Raw genomic sequence first — 19,233 nt, forward strand, 5'->3', positions numbered from 1 at the left:
CTCCAAGTTTGCATAGCTTTAGCTCTAAAGCTAGTTTTTCACACTACTGCTGAAGCTCCCATCAGTTCAGTTGAGTTCAGTTGCTCAGTCGTGTCCGACTCTTTGTGACCTCATGAATCGCAGCACGCCAGGCCTCCCTGTCCATCACAAACTCCCAGAGTTCACTCAGACTCAGGTCCATTGAGTCAGTGATGCCATCCAGCCATCTCATCCTCTGTCGTCCCCTTCTCCTCCTGCCCCCAATCCCTCCCAGCATCAGAGTCTTTTCCAATGAGTCAGCTCTTCGCATGAGGTGGCCAAAGTACTGGAGTTTTAGCTTTAGCATCATTCCCTCCAAAGAAATCCCAGGGCTGATCTCCTTCAGAATGGACTAGTTGGATCTCCTTGCAGTCCAAGGGACTCTCAAGAGTCTTCTCCAACACCACAGTTCAAAAGCATCAATTCTTCGGCACTCAGCCTTCTTCACAGTCCAACTCTTGCATCCATACATGACCACAGGAAAAACCATAGCCTTGACTAGACGGACCTTTGTTGGCAAAGTAATGTCTCTGCTTTTGAATATGCTATCTAGGTTGGTCATAACTTTCCTTCCAAAGAGTAAGCATCTTCTAATTTCATGGCTGCAGTTACCATCTGCAGTGATTTTGGAGCCCAGAAAAATAAAGTCTGACACTGTTTCCACTGTTTCTGCATCTATTTCCCATGAAGTGATAGGACTGGATGCCATAGGGGATGTTTAAATAAAGAAATGTTTTATGTAGATTAGAGGTACAAACAGGGAGCCCCCAAATTTTATGAAAAATTCTTAGAAACTTGGGTCTTCAGTCCTGAGTATCATGCAGCCTGCATTTGCTGTTTCAACTCCAAAAGGAAATATTATACTAATAACATACTTGTGGATTCAAGAGAACACATTGTGGAAACCAGTCAGTGGCTAAATATACTGCTGAAGCTGAGAATGAACTCATCAAGGGGGTGGTGGGGCAAAAAGTGAAGGCGATGCTTTAGAAGCTATTCTTGGATGAACAGTTGACTATATCTGTGACGGGGAAAGGCCTTCTCATTCTGTTTATTCAACAGGACAAAAACCAGGGCCAAAACCATAGCTGGGAGACCTAGCATACCTGTTTGAACATAATTGAAAACACCAAATAAATGTGTGTTCATTGTGGGGAATGACTTTCTCCTTTGAACATGGCAGTGAAGTTCTTTTTAAGAGAAAAGAGCTTGTAGATTCAGCAATTGTGAAATAATGGAGATAGAATTTTAAAAATGTAGATTTTAAAAAAGCCCAAAGGCTGATTCTTCGTGATTACTAAATATTGCTGTGTTTGGTTACTGGGGATGAGTAGAATGGGATTGTGGTGACTATGGGCATTGAAATTATTTTGGAAAAGATTCATGGAGGAGGTAAGTATGAAACAGTTTTGAAAGAGGATTAGAGTTAGGAAATGGTGAGAAATAGTGAGACTTTGTGATAACTTGGGTTAATGTTTCTGGAAAAGAAGTTGAACGTAGAAGGATAAACTCTCACTTGTCAGTGACAGCCTAATCTAGTTTGTTGTTCCAAGGTTATCGATATCCTTTGGAGTGATCCCAGAGACAAAAGAGGCTGCTACCCAAACACGAACCGAGGAGGGGGCTGCTACTTTGGACCAGACATTACCTCCAAGATTCTTAATAAATACCAGTTGAAGATGCTTATTAGATCTCATGAATGTAAGCCTGAAGGGTATGAAATCTGCCACGATGGGAAGGTAAGCTAACAGTGTGGGTGACTTCCTCACCAACATCCCTCCCTTGAGGCCTAGTCTTTCTTTACAGGATGTTTGACTTCAAGGCCATGGGAAGATGTCTTCCCTAGTCCCAGAACAAAACTCCATGCTTTGGTAGACAAGAACAGGAGACTATCGGGTTCACAGAGGTTGTTTGAAGGAGCCTCATTGTCCCTTACCCCAAGAGATACTTGGTTTATTTCCCCGATCTTCCTAATCCCAGCGATAGGAACTGACACAGGACCCTAAGTACACACACACAAAGGCTTTATTTTATGCTGATCGCAAGGCAAGTCTCCAGTAGTGGGGTGAAGAGTGTATGTATCCTCCCAGAACACAGAAAGGTGGCAGTGAATCACTTGCTCTCTTTTACCTTTTGTACTTGCCTGTGCAGAACAGAGCCACAAAACGCACTGCCCTTCTATTCACTGACTAGGGGAGCTCTACCAAGTCCCTCACTGTGGGCAGTTTGGCAGCAACCACTGAAATGGAGTGTGTTCTGCTTCTTCGGTGCTTTCTGATAGGCTAGAGAGGTGAGGTCTGAGGAGCTGGTTTCTGGTCCCAAGTTGTCCTGGGATGCCCCCCTTTCTCTTAGTGAACAGCAGTAGTTAAAAAGAAATACCAAATTTCATGGCCTTTCCTTCTATTTCAACACTTTCACTTTTCTTAACTCTCTTAATTCATTGGAGTCTCATCCTTTGCGGGATGGTAAGGCAAGTATTCTTTAGGGTTTATTTGTAATTAAAAAAAAAAAAAACAGAAAAAAGCAGTGGCTTGTCTGAAGTGACATGTGCATTTGGGCAGGATTAAGTCTAAATCAGCTTTCCTGTCACTAACAAGTATTATGCTCCAAGACTCCTCATCTTCCATCACACCCCCAAGACTGGTTCCTTCCCAACAGAGTGATCATGGTCCCTTATCTAGCCACTGTTTCTCTGACCTTGAAGCACTGGTTTGATGGGGGCCCCGAGCCCTGTAAATCAGTCAGCTACAGACAAAAGAAAAGGACTGTGATATTACACAAGTTTTATTTTGAATGGTCAAATATCACAAGGAAAGAAAAATAAAAGCTTTACCCTGCTGGAAAATTGGAATTTACAAAACTGAGCAGTAAGGAACTGAAATTGAATACAGGATTGCAAGGCCATGCACTGTGGGGATGAGTGGCTAGAAGTTAGTACTCATGGGGGCAATGATTTAAAAACCTTGCTTCTCTTCAGTGGAATCACAGGAAATCCCATTAGACTTTGATAATTTGTACAAATTTTGAACTTTGTATAACTTTTGGTTTTTAAGAATTAAGCTGTTTCTGACTTTATTGAAGGACATTTTGAGAACCTGACGTTCTTTTTCTTTAACCAGGTTATTACTGTATTTTCTGCGTCTAATTATTATGAAGAAGGTAGCAATCGAGGAGCTTACATCAGAATGAGTTCTGGTACGACCCCTCGATTTTTCCAGTACCAAATAACTAAGGCAACATGCTTCAGGCCTCTTTACCAAAGGTGTGTATACTCTAAGGAGCTTTCTAAGCTCTGGTAATAGTGACCACGTAGAACCAGTCCAGAGTGCCTAAGAGCAGCCTTGGGATTGAAGAAAACAACTTACCTGTTACTCACTAGTAGAAACAAAATAAAATAATTCTGGAAACCAAGTGGTGAATCTGCTCTTATTTGAAACCAAGAGCAGTAGTTCTAAAGCAGTCAGCATCCATGAACAGTCCCTAATTGAATATAAGGAAAAGAAGGTCTCTATACCTACCCAGTCCCGTAAGCTCTTGCCTTTTCTGCCCCCAAACACAACCCAGTCAGCTCTGGCCTCTTTGTCCCTTCTCTACCCAGAAGTGTGTATGATGGAGTTGAGTGTGTCTCACTGTGTGATGGCATGCATCCCTTATCTTTATTTTCCCCTTTTGACATTATCTTTTTAATATTTTTGTATTCTAAAACAAATATATTTGTTGTTAGATGTGCTAAAACAAAGTTGTATAAAGAAAATGTTAGTGATCTCTCCCAGTACTTCTCAGTAATTTTTTTCCGCAGAGGCAGCTGAAATTAATAGCCTGGAGGGGACCCTTCCACCCTCTCCTCCTTGCTCCTACAAAAATAGACAAGCAATTTCTCATTCATGGAACTTAAATGTTGAGCACCTACTATGTGTCAGACACTGTTCTAGGCACAGGTGATATTGAAATAAACAAAATAGGCAAAAGTCTTTTTCATCATCAAAACGTATCCCAGTGGAAGGAGAAAGGCAGTAAACAACATACATACGTTTTTTTTTTTTAACAAAGATAGAATCACACTGCACAGTCTATTCTGCAACTGACTCTTTCCCTAAAGATTGTATCATGAACATCACTCCGAGTTCATACATGTAGACCTAACTCATTCTTTGTAGTAGATGCATAATATTCTATACCATATGTATACCATAACAATTATGGATAGCTAAATTGTATTCAATTGATGGCCATCCAGATTGGTTTCAGGGTGTTGTACTTAAAAGCAGTACTGTAACAAACATTCCTCTGTGTGTATATGTGTACATACATATATACACATATTCATAAGTTTTTAGTGCTTGTTTTAAACATGAAATTTTAAAATGTGGGATTTGTATGTTTGAAATTTTGCTAGGTACTCCAAAAAAGTCACAGTTAACAATCTGGAAAACAGCATATTAATTTCTCCACATCCTCATTAATCTCCAATTTTATTACCCTTCTTCATTTTTGACAAACTGATGGATAAAAATGATAAATCTAATTATTTTAATTAGCATTTTTTTATACAGCTGAGTTTATCCATCTTGTTTTTGGACATCGTGTTTTCTTTTCTTTGAATTTCCTGTTTATCATATTCCCCCATTTTACATTGGACCATTTGTCATTTTCTGATATATTTTTAGGAATTTTTTGCATTTGAGGGATGGAGGACTTTTACAGGCATGTTACATATATTTTGTTGATGTCGTGATATTGCTTTAGTTCTATGAAGTCACATTTTTATAATTTCATTTTATCTTTTGGATTTTCACCTGTGGTAGAAAAATGTCTCCATATTAATTTTATATTCAGTTCAGTTCAGTTCATTCAGTCGTGTCCGACTCTTTGTGACCCCATGAACTGCAGCACGCCAGGCCTCCCTGTCTATCACCAACTCCTGGAGTTCACCCAAACCCATGTCCATCGAGTTGGTGATGCCATCCAGCCATCTCATCCTCTGCCGTCCCCTTCTCCTCCTGCCCTCAATCATTCCCAGCATCAGGGTCTTTTCCAATGGGTCAGCTCTTCGCATGAGGTGGCCAAAGTATTGGAGTTTCAGCTTCAGCATCATTCCTTCCAATGAATACCCAGGACTGATCTCCTTCAGAATGGACTGGTTGGATCTCCTTGCAGTCCAAGGGACTCTCAAGAGTCTTCTCCAACACCACAGTTCAAAAGCATCAATTCTTCGGCACTCAGCTTTCTTCACAGTTCAACTCTTGCATCCATACATGACCACTGGAAAAACCATAGCCTTGTCTAGATGGACCTTTGTTGGCAAAGTAATGTCTCTGCTTTTTAATATGCTGTCTAGGTTGGTCATAGCTTTCCTTCCAAGGAGTAAGCGTCTTTTAATTTCATGGCTGCAATCACCATCTGCAGTGATTTTGGAGCCCCCCCAAAAATAAAGTCTGACACTTTCCACTCTTTCCCCATCTATTTCCCATGAAGTGATCGGACCGGATGCCATGATCTTAGTTTTCTGAATGTTGAGCTTTTAAGCCAACTTTTTCACTCTCCTCTTTCACTTTCATCAAGAGGCTTTTTAGTTCCTCTTCACTTTCTGCCATAAGGGTGGTGTCATCTGCATATCTGAGGTTATTGCTATTTCTCCCAGCAATCCTGATTCCAGCTTGTGCTTCTTCCAGCCCAACGTTTCTCATGATAGCTTACTAAGTTAAAGTATACAATCCAGTGATATTTAGTATATTTACCCAGTTGTGTAACACTGCTGCTGCTGCTGCTGCTAAGTCGCTTCAGTTGTGTCTGACTCTGTGCGACCCCATAGACGGCTGCCCACCAGGCTCCCCCGTCCCTGGGATTCTCAAGGCAAGAACACTGGAGTGGGTTGCCATTTCCTTCTCCAATGTTTGAAAGTGAAAAGTGAAAGTGAAGTCGCACAGTTGTGTCTGATTCTTAGCGACCTGATGGACTGCAGCCCACCTGGCTCCTGCGTCCATGGGATTTTCCAGGCAAGAGTACTGGAGTGGGGTGCCATTGCCTTCTCACTACCATAATCTAATTGTTGAACGTTTGTTCCATCCTGTAAAGACAACTTGTATCCATTAGTAGTCATTCATCATTATCACCTCCCTCATCACAACTCTAGTCAACTACCAGTCTGTTTTCTCTCTGTATAGATTTGCCTATTCTGGATATGTCATGTAAATGAAATTAAATAATATGTCATCTTTGTGACTAGCTTCTTTTACTTAGTATGCTGCTTTTGAGGTTCATTCACGTTGTATGCATGTGCTCATCGTTTCAGTGATGTTTGACTCTTTGCAACCCCATGGACTATAGAGCCTGCCAGGGTCCGCTGTTCATGGGATTCTCCAGGCAAGAATGCTGGAGTGGGTTGCCATGCACTCCTCCAAGGCATTCCCTTTGTAACATGTATCAGTTTTTTTTTTATGGCTGAATAACATTCCATTGTATCAGTAGACCTCATTTTCTTTGTTCATTTATCAGCTAACAGAAATGTGATTAGGACTTCCTGGTGGTCCAGTGGTTGGGACTCTGAGCTCCCAATGCAGGGGGCATGGGTTTTATCCCTGGTTGGGGAACTAAGATTTCTCCATGCCACGTGGCCAATAAATAAATAAATAAAATATATATATTTTTTTAAGAAATGTAGATTGTTTCTACTTTTTGGTTACTGAGAGTAATGTTTTGAACTTTGGTGGACAAGGTTTTGTTATACATTTAATTTCTTTTGGGTATATACTTGAAAGTAGAATTATAACAACTCTTATGTTTAATATTTTGAGGAACTTGAAAGCTCTTTTCCAAGGGAATGCATGATTTTACATTCCCATCAGCAATGTATGTGGATTCCAATTTCTCCACATCCTTGACAGCCCTTGTTATGATCTTTTTGATTATAGCCATCTTAGTGGATGTGAGGTCTTGATTTTGATTTGTATTTCCTTACCTACCAATGACTTTGAGGATCTTTTTGGTTCTTATTGGACATTTGTATATTGTCTTTGGAGAAATGTCTGTTTCAGATCCTTTTTCCTTTTTTTTGGCTGTTCCATGTGACTTATGGGATTTCAGATCCCTGACCAGGGATTGAACCAAGCCCCATCAATGAAAGAATCAGAGTCCTAGCCACTGATTCCTAGCCAGAGAATTCCCACCTTTTTTCATTCTTAATTGAATTATTACAGTTTTTACTATTACATTGTTAGAGTTGTTTATATATCCTATATTTGTGTCACTTATTAGATATTGTGGTTGTTCGGTTGCTAAGTCATATCCAACTCTTTGCAAACCTGAGGGATACAGCATGCCAGGCTGCTCTGCCCTCCACGATCACCTGGACTTTGCTCAAAATCATGTCCTCTGAGTCCGTGATTCCATCCAACCATCTCATCCTGTGTTGCCCCCCCTTCTCCTCCTGTCCTCAGTCTTTCCCAGCATCAGGGTCTTTTCCAATGAGTCAGCTCTTTGCATCAGGTGGCCAAAGTATTGGAGCTTCAGTTTCAGCATTAGTCCTCCCAGTTCAGGGTTGATTTCCTTCAGGATTGACTGGTTTGATCTCCTTGCTGTCCAAGGGACTCTCAAGAGTCTTCTCCAACACCACAGTTGGAAGGCATCAATTCTTCAGTGCTCAGCCTTCTTTATGGTCCAACTCTCACATCCGTATATGACTACTGGAAAAACCATAGCTTTGACTAGATGGACCTTTGTCGGCAAAGTGATATCTCTGCTTTTTAATACGCTAAGTTTGTTATGGCTTTCTTCCAAGGAGCATCTATTAATTTCATGGCTCCAGTCACCATCTGCAGTGATTTTGGAGCCCAAGAAGATAAAATGTGTCCCTGCTTCCACTTTCCCCCCATCTATTTGCCATGAAGTGGTGGGACTGGATGCCATGATCTTAGTTTTTTGAATGCTGAGATTTAGGCCAGCTTTTTTTGCTCTCCTTTTTCACCCTCATCAAGAGGCTCTTTGTTCCTCTTCACTGCCTGCCATTAGAGTGGTATAATCTGCATATCTGAGGTTGTTGATACTTCTTCTGACAATCTTGATTACAGCTTGTGCTTCATCCAGCCAAACATTTCGCAGGATATACTCTGCATATAAGTTAAGTAAGCAGAGTGACAATATACAACCTTGTCATGCTCCTTTCCCAATTTTGAACCAGTCTGTTGTTTCATGTCTGGTTTTAATTGTTGTTTCTCGACCTGCATACAGGTTTTTCAGGAGACAGATAAGGTGGTCTGGTGTTCCCATCTCTTTAAGAGTTTTCCACAGTTTGTGGTGATTCACATAGTCAAAGGCTTTAACATGGTCAGTTAAGCAGAAGTAGATGTTTTTCTGGAATTCCCTTGCCTTCTCTGTGAAACAACTAATGTTGGCAAATTGATCTCTGGTTCCTCTGCCTCTTCAAAACCCAACTTTGTGCATCTAGAAGTTCTTAGGTCACATACTGCTGAAGCCTAGCTTGAAGGATACTGAGCATAACCTTTCTAGCATGTGAAATGAGTGCCATTGTCCAGTAGTTTGAACATTCTTTGGCATTGCCCTTTTTTGGGATTGGAATGAAAATTGACCTTTCCCAGCCTTTGGCAGCTGCTGAGTTTTCCAAATTTACTGACATGTTGCGTGCAGCACTTTCACAGCATCATCTTTTAGGATTTGAAATAGCTCAGCTGGAATTCTGTCACCTCTACTAGCTTTGTTTGTAGTAGTGATGCTTCCTAAGGCCCACTTGACTTCATACTCCAAGATGTCTGGCTCTAGGTGAGTGACCGTACCATCGTGGTTATCTGGGTCATTAAGACCTATTTTGTGTAGTTCTTCTGTGTATTTTTGCCACCTCTTTTTAATCTCTTCTCCTTCCTTAGGTACTTACTGTTTCTGTTCTTTATTGTGTCTGTCTTTAGATGAAATGTTCCCTTGATATCTCTAGTTTTCTTGAAGAGATCTCTAGTCTTCCCCATTCTGTTGTTTCCCTCTATTTCTTTGTATTGTTCACTAAGAAGACCTTATCTCTCCTTGCTATTCTCTGAAACTCTGCATTCAGTTCTTTCCCTTTCTCCCTTGCCTTTCTCTTTTCTTCTATTCTCAGGTATTTGTAAAGCCTCCTCAGACAACCACTTTGTCCTCTCACATTTCTTTTTCTTGGGTATGGTTTTGGTCACCACCTCCTGTACAGTGTTACAAACCTCCATCAGTAGTTTTTCAGGCAGTCTTGTCTACCAGATCTAATCATTTAAATCTATTTGTCACCTCCATTGTATAATCATAAGAGATTTGATTTAGGTCATATCTGAATGGCCTAGTGGCTTTCCCTACTTTAAGTCTGAATTTTGTAATGAGCTCATGATCTGAGCCACAGTCAGCTCCTGGTCTTGTTTTTGCTGACTATATAGAGCTTCTCCATCTTTGGCTGCAAAGAACATAATCAGTCTGATTTCAGTATTGGCCATTTGATGATACCCATGTGTAGAGTCCTCCCAGGTGTGGTTGGAAGATGGTGTTTCCTGTGAACAGTGTGTTCTCTTGACAAAACTCTGTTAGCCTTTGCCCTGCTTTATTTTGTACTCAAAGGCCAAACTTGCCTGTTACTCTGGGAAATCTCTTGACTTCCTGCCTTTGCATTCCAATCCCCTATGATGAAAAGGACATCTTTTTTGGGTGTTAGTTCTAGAAGTTCTTGTAGGTCTTCATAGAACAGGTCAACTTCAGCATTTTTATATCAGTGGTTGGGGCATAGATTTGGATTACTGTGATGCTGAGTGGTTTGCCTTGGAAATGAACTGAGATCATTCTGTTGTTTTTGAGGTTGCACCCAAATACTGCTTTTCAGACTCTTGTTGACTACGAGGAGTACTCCATTTCTTCTAAGGGATTCCTGCCCACAGTAGTAGATATAATTGTAATCTGAATTAAATTTGCCCATTCCCATCCATTTTAGTTTACTGATTCCTAAGATGTCGATGTTCATTCTTGTCATCTCCTGCTTCACCACATTCAGTTTACCTTGATTCATGGACCTAACATTCCAGGTTCCTATGTAATATTATTCTTTACAACATCGGACTTTACTTTCACCACCAGGTACATCCACAATGGAGCATTGTTTCTGCTTTGGCCCAACTGCTTCATTCTTTCTGGAGCTATTAGTAATTGCCCTCTGCTTTTCCCCAGTAGCATATTGGACACCTTCTGATGTGGGGGGCTTATCTTCTGGTGTCATGTCTTTTTTCCTTTTCATATTGTTCATGGAATTCTCATGGCAAGAATACTGGAATGGTTTGCCATCCCCTCCTCCAGTGGACCACATTTTGTCAGAACTCTCCACTATGACCTGTCTGCCTTATGTGGCCCTGCACAGCATGGCTCATAGCTTCATTGAGTTAGTTATGCAAGCCCCTTCACCATGAGAAGGCTGTGATCCATGAAGGGATTATTAGATATAAGATTTGTAAATTGTCTCTCCTATTCTGTAGGATGTATTTTTACCTTCTTGATGTTATTATTTACAGCACCAAAGTTTTAAATTTTGATGAAATCAAATATATCTATTTTCTCTTCTTTGCTTGTGATGATGTATCTAAAAAGATATTGTCTAACTCAGAGTCGTGAAAATTTATTCTATGTTTTCTTCCAATTTTATAAATTATCTTTATAGATTAAGCTCTTACATTTGATTTATATTTTACTCATTTTGAGTTTATTTTTGTGTATGGTATGAGGTAGGGGTTCAACTTTATTCTTTAAAATGTGGATATTTAATTGTCCCAGCAACATCAGTTAGAAAGACTATCCCTCCCCTATTTGACTTTCTTGACACAGTTGTCCAAAATCAATTGACCATAAAGGTATGGGTTTATTTCTGGACTTTAAGTTGTATTCCATTGACCTATATATCTGTCCTAATGTGAGTGACATACTGTCTTGATTAGTAAAGGTTTTTGTAAGTTTGAAATTGGGAAATGTGAGTTGAATTTGGCTCTTCTTTTTTAAGATTGATTTCCATGTGAATTTTAGAATCAGCTTGCCAACTTCTGCAAAATATGCCCACTGGGATTTTGATAGGGATTATTTTGAATCTGTAGATCAATTTGGAGCTATTGCCATTTTCTTGACTGATTGGTTCTTTTATCATTATAAAATATCCCTCTTTATCTCTAGTAATAGCTTTTGTCTTAAAATCTATTTTGTTTACTATAAATTTGGCCACTCTAACTCTCTAATGGTTGGTGTTTACATGGTATACTTTTTCCTTTCAAACTCTTTGTATCTTTGAAGCTAAAGTGTGTCTCCTATAGACAACATATAGTTGGATCTTGTTTTTTTAATCCAGTCTCACAATCTCTGTTTTTTTTTAATTTATTTATCCATTCACCTATGATGTTATTTTTGATATGGTTGGATTTGCGTATGCCATTTTGCTTTTTTGAGGGATATGTGACTGATAACTACTTTGTTCCTCTGTTCTTCCTTTATTGTGAATTTATTTTTGTAAATGGTCTGAGGTAGAAATTTAGCATCCAGACATTGAGTTAATTATGCTAGCCCCCATTTTAAAAAACTGTTCTTTTCTACTTAATTTTAATACCTGCTTCATCATATATTTTGTTCCCATATATAGTTAGCTGTATTTATGAAAATTCCGTTATATTCTATTCAGGTATGTATCTGTCTTCTCTTGTGTCAATGCCTGCTCTTTAGTTTAAGTAAGTTAAGATAAATTCCAGCATCTTCTATAGCAAGTCCCTCTGTTTTCCTTCTTGTCTTGGACATTCTCATGCACTAATTGTTCATGTGAATCTTTGAAACCAAAAAGAAAACACCACTGATAATCCTTTTAAAATTTCACAAAACATGTGCACACGTACGTATAAACACATTCACCACCTAATAATATGTTATGTGTGAGGTTAAGGAACTTATTTAATGTAGAATCTGGTAAATGGCAACACAGTATATTAAAATGAAACAGAACAGAATGACTTATGTAACTTTCACCTAACAGTTTTTTTCTTAATATAGGGTGAATGCTATTGAAAGTAGTGCCATCAGGATGTTAAAAGAGAGAATGATTTCACGAAAAACTGACCTCATTCGAGCTTTCCAACTTCAAGACCGCAATAAATCAGGTAAAAAAAATTTAATGCTTACCATTTCTGAACATACCAGGTTCTATACAGATTAGTTTTCATTTTCTTTGCTGTCTTAAAAGCTCAGTTTTCTACTTTTACCACTGAAGGATGATAGAGATAAAATATAATCCATTATATGCTTGGAAAAAAGCATATTCTTCCTTTTCAATAAGCGTCTTTCAACTTAACAACAACAACCCTGAATTAGACTTCTATTCTGGTAGTATGTGAGACTAGATACTCTCGAAAGTCCTCCTGTTAAGAGACAGAGGGATGGTATGGGGAGGGATGTGGGAGGGGGGTACAAGATTGGGAACACGTGTACACCCATGGCAGATTCATGTTGATGTATGGCAAAACCAATACAATATTGTAAAGTAAAAAAAATGAAAGAAAGAAAAAAAAAAGAGACAGATTCTAGAGGATGCAGGATTTTAATGCATTTACCAGCTTCACAGTAATTAAAGTAAATCTCTAGGCTATATTTCCTCTCCCTGCTAGTGGATTTTTAAAGCTGCATGTTAGAGCATGGAGCAGCAAGCAAGCATCATAGGCTCGATTGTCTTGGGGGCAAATGCTAATATTGTTGTGGCAGTCAATCTTGGGATTAACTGTAGGATAGTAGAAAAGATGAGTAAGCTGAATTTGAGACTTCCAACATTAAGCCTAGATCCTCAAAGTGACCAGAGTAATCCTAGGTCTGTAGTGCCCTGACTCCTGGCAAGCAAATGTAAACCCATGTTCATGGGAAGTGTCCCTAATATGCGCCACTAATATATCCAGAGAGTGAGATCAATTAATATGAGGTCGCAACCAAAGATCCCCAAACAAACAAGGAGAGCATGAGTGAGAGTCAGCAGGAACAATAAGCAACAGATTTAGTTTCCCAAGGATATCATATATTGGGATTATCAAATGCAAAGTAAAAATTACTAGGGAAGAAAATGTTTAAAGAAATGAAAGATGGAGTCACAAGTATGCATTTTAAAATGATTTAAAGAACCATTTTTATTTTATATAGATATAAAAATAACTTGCTAAAAACCATAATGAATGGGTTAAATACAAAATTAGATATTGCTAAAAAAATTAGATTAAGAATAAAATGTTTAATATACATCTAATCATGGTCCCAGGAGGAGAGACTGTAAGAGAGAATATATTTTGCATGATAATGGCTGAGAGCTTTCCAGAATTGTTGAAAGAACTCATACTCACAGGTAAAGAGGAACAGTGATTCTCAAATAGGATAAATAAAATCAAATTCACACCTATACACACTTGTGGTGAAATTGCACCACACCAACAGCAAAAAGAAAATCTTATAAGCAACTGGAGGAAACACACATTGCTCAAGATACAACAGTTAGAGTGACATCAGACTTCTCAAAAGTTGCAACAGAAGCCAATAGACAGTGGAATCATATGTACAGGTTGTCCCCAATTTATGGTGGTTTGACTTTCGAGTTTTTGACTTTAAAATTGTATGAAAGCCATATGCATTGAGGAGAAACATATTTTGAATTTTGACCTTTTCCCAGATGAGCAATATATAGTATGATGCTCTCTCATGCTGGGTGGTAGTATTGAGCCACAGTTCCCAGCCATCCAGGTGATCACAAGGGTAACAGCCCATTTTTCACTTTCAGTATATTATTCAATAAATTACATGAGATAGTCAACACTTTACTATAAAATAGGCTTTGTATTAGATAATTTTGCTCAACTCTAGGCTAATGTAAGTGTTTTGAGCACATTTAAGGTAGGCTAGGCTAAGCTATGTTGTTCAGTAGGTTAGATGTGTTAAATGCATTTTTTACTTATTATATCTTCAACTAATTATAGGTTGTAATTTATAATATAAATATAGGTTATATATTGGGCTATAACCTCATTTTAAGTCTAGAAAGATCTATACAAAACATTGAAAAAAAAGTGGGAACAACTCTATTAATATCACACAAAGTAGACTTCAAGGAGATACACATTATTAGAACTATAAAGAGATACTTTATAGTAATACTCAGTTTTCTAATTGAATCCATTTTAAATGTGTATGTACCTATTTATATAGTCTCCTTAAAAACTGTGTAAAACAAAAATGGACTGAACAAGTAGAAGTTGGAAAATCTACTCTCATAGTGGGAGATTTTAATGCTCTTTTCTCAGGAACTGAAAGTATAAACAGACAAAAGTTTACCAAACTTTTCGTAAAAGACATATGTTGAACTCTATCCAACATTGCAGAATATACACTCTTGTCAAGCATAAATGGAACATTTATGTTTGACCATTAAGTGGAACATAAAGCAAATCTCTACAAATTTTGTATTGGAAACATACAGAATAAATTCTCTGACATAGTGAAATTAACTACAACTTAATTACATAAGGTAGCTAGAAAATCCCCTTGGGCTTGGAAATGAGGAATACACTTCTAAATAACCTTTGTCCTTAGCAGCTAAGTGTGTGGTGAATGGTCTTGGTGGGGGTATCAAATGACTACTCTTTCTTGAAAGCAGTTTGGCAAAATATATCAGAAGCCTTAAAATGTACATACCTTTAGGTCTAGCAATTCTACTTCTAGGAATGATCCTAAGAAAATAATGGAATAATTTCACAGCCATTAAAAGAATGATGTAGGTTTATGTTTATTAACATAGATGCATGTCCATGATTGTAAGTAAAGAATCAAGTTAGAATATCTATGTTTGTTGTGTATGTGTGTGTTGCCATATGTAATACACATATATGAAACATATGGTACAACGTATATTTGGCTTTAAGAAATATAAAATATTGTACCTTTATATATGTCCATGTTTATATACATAGAAAAACAGTAGAAATAGTAATGTTTTCTGTTTATTCAAAATCCTTTCAAATGAGCATATCTTTAATAATCAGAAAGCAAAAGTATATTTTTAAATACTACATGTAATATTAGAGGATGAAAGGATATTACCTAAGAAAATGAGACATGAGCAATATGCTCAAATGTTAAAAGTAATCTTATCTTTTATATCCTTTTGTGTTTTCAAGTCTTCTATTATAATTATACCTTACTTTGTTAGTAAGAAAAAGGGAAAAAGATCTAGCATACCCAAATTCTGATCACTTACCCATAACAGTAAGGAAAAGATCCATGGAACCTCTAAGGCTTTCTTTAGTTAATCTTCCCTCAGAGCTGTGGGGTCTGGTAGACAGATGATAAAGGGTAGCAGAGGCACCCAGACCTCAAAACCCAGGCTGTCTGCTTGCTCCATTGATGAGGTTGCCTTTTTTAAAAATCAACTTATCAACCAATTATATGGGCTTTGTTGTTGCTGTTAGGAAAACTTTCAATGGGCCAGTGGGCTTTTTCAATGGAGAATGTTTTGGGGCTGAACTTACCATGGAGATCACTGAGTTCTCATCTGGTAACCACAGACAAAGATGGAAATATTGACTACATGTCTGGCTTCCAGGATGTCCACATTCAGAAACCTGTGAAAGAGGTAAGTGAAATAGCACCAGTTAAAACCTGGCTGGCACTGAATATCCTCTGGACAACTTATGAGTTCCTTAGTTCTTTGAAAAGTTGGGAGTGGAATTGGCTAGTGGATGGGCATGGCAGTCTTAGGAAAACAGCTAAGGGGGGGTGTTCCAGGTACGTTGTGATCTGTTCAGGAAATTTGTGTGTTGTAAGGATAGCCAAAATGAGAAGAGATGAAAAAGTTTCTGCGAGCAAATCTCTGTCAAATATGTGATTCTTGTCTTAAGTGCTGTTCAGCAGAAGAGCAGATATGAAATCTGTATTTTATGTAATACACTTTTTAAAAGCCTCAACACACTCCTGTTAACTGCCAGTAAGTATAGATACCAAGAAACAAAATTAGAGATACCAAGGGAACATTTTGGGCATAGATAGGCACAATAAAGGATAGAAACAGTATGGACCTAACAGAAGCAGAAGATATTAAGAAAAGGTGGCAAGAATACAAAGAACTATACAAAAAAGATCTTAATGACCTGGATAACCACAGTGGCATGATCACTCACCCAAAACCAGACATCCTGGAGTGTGAAGTCAAGTGGGCCTTAGAAAGCATCACTATGAACAAAGCTAATGGAGGTGATGGAATTCCAGCTGAGCTATTTCAAATCCTAAAAGATGATGCTGTGAAAGTGCTGCACTCAATATGCCAGCAAATTTGGAAAACTCAGCAGTGGCCACAGGACTGGAAAAGGTCAGTATTCATTCCAATCCCTAAGAAGGGCAATGCCAAATAATGTTCAAACTACTGCATAATTGCACTCATTTCACATGCTGGCAAAGTAATGCTCAAAATCCTTCAAGGTAGGCTTCAATGGTATGTGAACCGAGAACTTCCAGATATACAAGCTGGATTTAGAAAAGGCAGAAGAACCAGAGATCAAATTGCCAACATCCGCTGGATCATAGAGAAAGCTAGAAAATTCCAGAAAAACATCTACTTCTGCTTCATTGAGTATGCTAAAGCCTTTGTGTGGATCACAAGAAACTGTGGGAAATTCTTAAAGAGATGGGAATACCAGACCACCTTACCTACCTCCTGAGAAACCTGTATGCAGGTCAAGAAGCAACAGTTAGAACCGGACATGGAACAATGGAATGATTCAAAATTGGGAAAGGAATATGTCAAGGCTGTATATTGTCACCTTGCTTATTTAACTTATATGCAGAGTACATCATGAGAAACACTGGGATGGATGAAGCACAAGCTGGAATCAAGATTGTCAGGAGAACTAGCAATAACCTCAGATATGTAGATGACACCACCCTTATGGCAGAAAGCAAAGAGGAATTAAAGAGCCTCTTGATGAAGGTGAAAGAGAATGAAAAAGCTGGCTTAAAACTCAACATTCAGAAAACTAAGATCATGGCATCTGGCACCATCACTGCATGACAAATAGATGGGGAAACAATGGAAACAGTGACAGACTTTATTTTCTTGGGCTCCAAAATCACTGTGACTGCAGCCATGAAATTAAAAGATGCTTGCTCCTTGGATGAAAAGCAATGACAAACATAGACAGCGTATTAAAAAGCAGAGACATCACTTTGCCAACAAAGGTCCGTCTAGTCAAAGCTATGGCTTTTTCAGTAGTCATGTATGGATGTGACAGTTGAACCATAAAGGCTGAATGTCAAAAGAATTGATGCCTTCCAACTGTGGTGTTGGATAAGACTCTTGAGAGACCCTTGGACAGCAAGGAGATCAAACCAGTCAATCCTAAAGGAAATCAACCCTGAATATTCACTGAAAGGACTGATGCTGAAGCTCCAATACTTTGGCCACCTGATACGAAGAGCCAACTCATTGGAAAAGATCCTGATGCTGGGAAAAATTGAAGGCAGGAGGAGAAGGGGACGACAGAGGATGAGATGGTAGGATGGCATCACCGACTCAATGGACATTGAGTTTGAGTAGGCTACAGGAGTTGGTGATGGACAGGGAGGCCTGGTGTGCTGCAGTCCATGGGGTCGCAAAGAGTCGAACACAACTGAGCGACTGAACAAACAACAAAGTATAGACTTACTGATATGATATCTTATACATTAAGAATTTTAAAATTTAGAATTTCTTATTAAAATGGGAATACCCCAGGGAGAATTGTCAGACCTTCGGTACTCATCAGTAACTAGTTACAATATTGGGCTGAAAGTGAGCTGATGGGAACTAGGACTGGGGTGATTGTTTGCAGGGGAGATGAAAAGTTGATCAGAGAAAAGGAAGTAAATGTACACATGGGAAGCTAAAATATCCACAGGAAGGAGACTTTTGGCTTCACTTGAGAGACAGTTTACCATGGTGACTAAGCTCATAGGTCTTGGCTTCAGGCCAAGATTTAAATCTTACTTACCAATTATGTGAACCTTCAGAAATTTACTTTACCTGTTTGTCTTCCAGTCTGTAAAATGGGCACAATAATAGTTGTGTTCCCTGGGCCTGTTTTTGAGGATTGAATGAAATAATCCATAGACACTCTGAATGTAGAGCCTGGCACACAGGTGCTATCAATAAGTATTGGCTATTGTTATTTACTCCTTCCAGATTCACTTTGGACCATCCTCTGAGGAACATAGGCTGAAGACACTACAGAACACAAGAGCATGGTCTTTTATCTGATTTAAGAGGGTTGGGTCTCCAAGGAAGGCTTGCCTTCTCAAATTTCTATCTAAATCACATACTCTGAATTGGTGACCATGTTGTGTGTTTGTTACTTTTATAAAATTGATCTGTTATTCTGTATGTTTTAACATTTAGACAATCTTTATTTTAGGTTCATTCTACTCTAATTGAAACAGTATACAGATACCGATCTGACCTGCAAATCATCTTTAATATCATTGACTCTGATCACTCAGGTAAATTTGCTTCGATTGGTTCAGTAGCAGTAGAAAGCAAAGGCTAGTCTGTTTATTTGAAACCAGAACTCTGTTTTCATCTAATGCATTCTTCACCCAAACTTGATTTAACTCAGGGAAGAGTGGAGAGCATGGGGATAAACTCATGTTTAATATTACTGTTTTGTTTAGTTTGGCCACAAACTCTCTATTCAAATCCATATGGTACAGGCTTATGTATCCATTAGTCAGATAAGACCAGCTCCTTTTATAAATCACCAGCACAGATGAAAAAAGAATTAACTGTCCATTTAAAAATCATAATTATTTCTGGCAATAAAAATCATTCCTAGAGTTCTGATTCTGTTTTTTGGACTGAGGACTATGAAAACTCTTTCTGCTTAGGTTTGATGCACAATTATTTATTTTCAAGCTTTAAAAAATATCATCAGATAATCTTCAAGCTTTAAAAAATATCATCAGATAATCCCCAACTGCAGAGAGCATTAAATACCAAAAAATCATTAATCAAAACACAAAAGTAAGTTACTGCCTATAGAAAATGGTGGAGCCATTGTTTACAATCCTCTTATTGAGTCTCAGGGCTAATTCTCCCTTTCCTTTGATGTAGCTCTCCTCTCTACCATCCTCTGTGTCCCTCGCCCTTAGGTTTTAGATCTTGTAATTTCTACATTACATGTA

The 19,233-nt window shown here is 38.4% G+C and overlaps 1 protein-coding gene across 6 annotated transcripts in view; it reads left to right on the forward strand.

The window, feature by feature from the left end:
• Positions 1–19,233, forward strand: part of PPEF1 (protein phosphatase with EF-hand domain 1) — a 114,351-nt gene that overhangs the window by 93,515 nt on the left and 1,603 nt on the right. For all 6 annotated transcript variants that reach the window (XM_044936616.1, XM_044936618.1, XM_044936620.1 and 3 more), the window contains 5 exons: positions 1,572–1,757; positions 3,138–3,280; positions 12,052–12,158; positions 15,495–15,658; positions 18,468–18,552. In XM_044936616.1, coding sequence (XP_044792551.1) covers positions 1,572–1,757; positions 3,138–3,280; positions 12,052–12,158; positions 15,495–15,658; positions 18,468–18,552 — 685 coding nt within the window. The remainder of the gene's footprint in view (positions 1–1,571; positions 1,758–3,137; positions 3,281–12,051; positions 12,159–15,494; positions 15,659–18,467; positions 18,553–19,233) is intronic.

This window comes from Bubalus bubalis, chromosome X (assembly GCF_019923935.1).
Source record: "Bubalus bubalis isolate 160015118507 breed Murrah chromosome X, NDDB_SH_1, whole genome shotgun sequence".
Classification (NCBI taxonomy): Eukaryota; Metazoa; Chordata; class Mammalia; order Artiodactyla; family Bovidae; genus Bubalus; species Bubalus bubalis.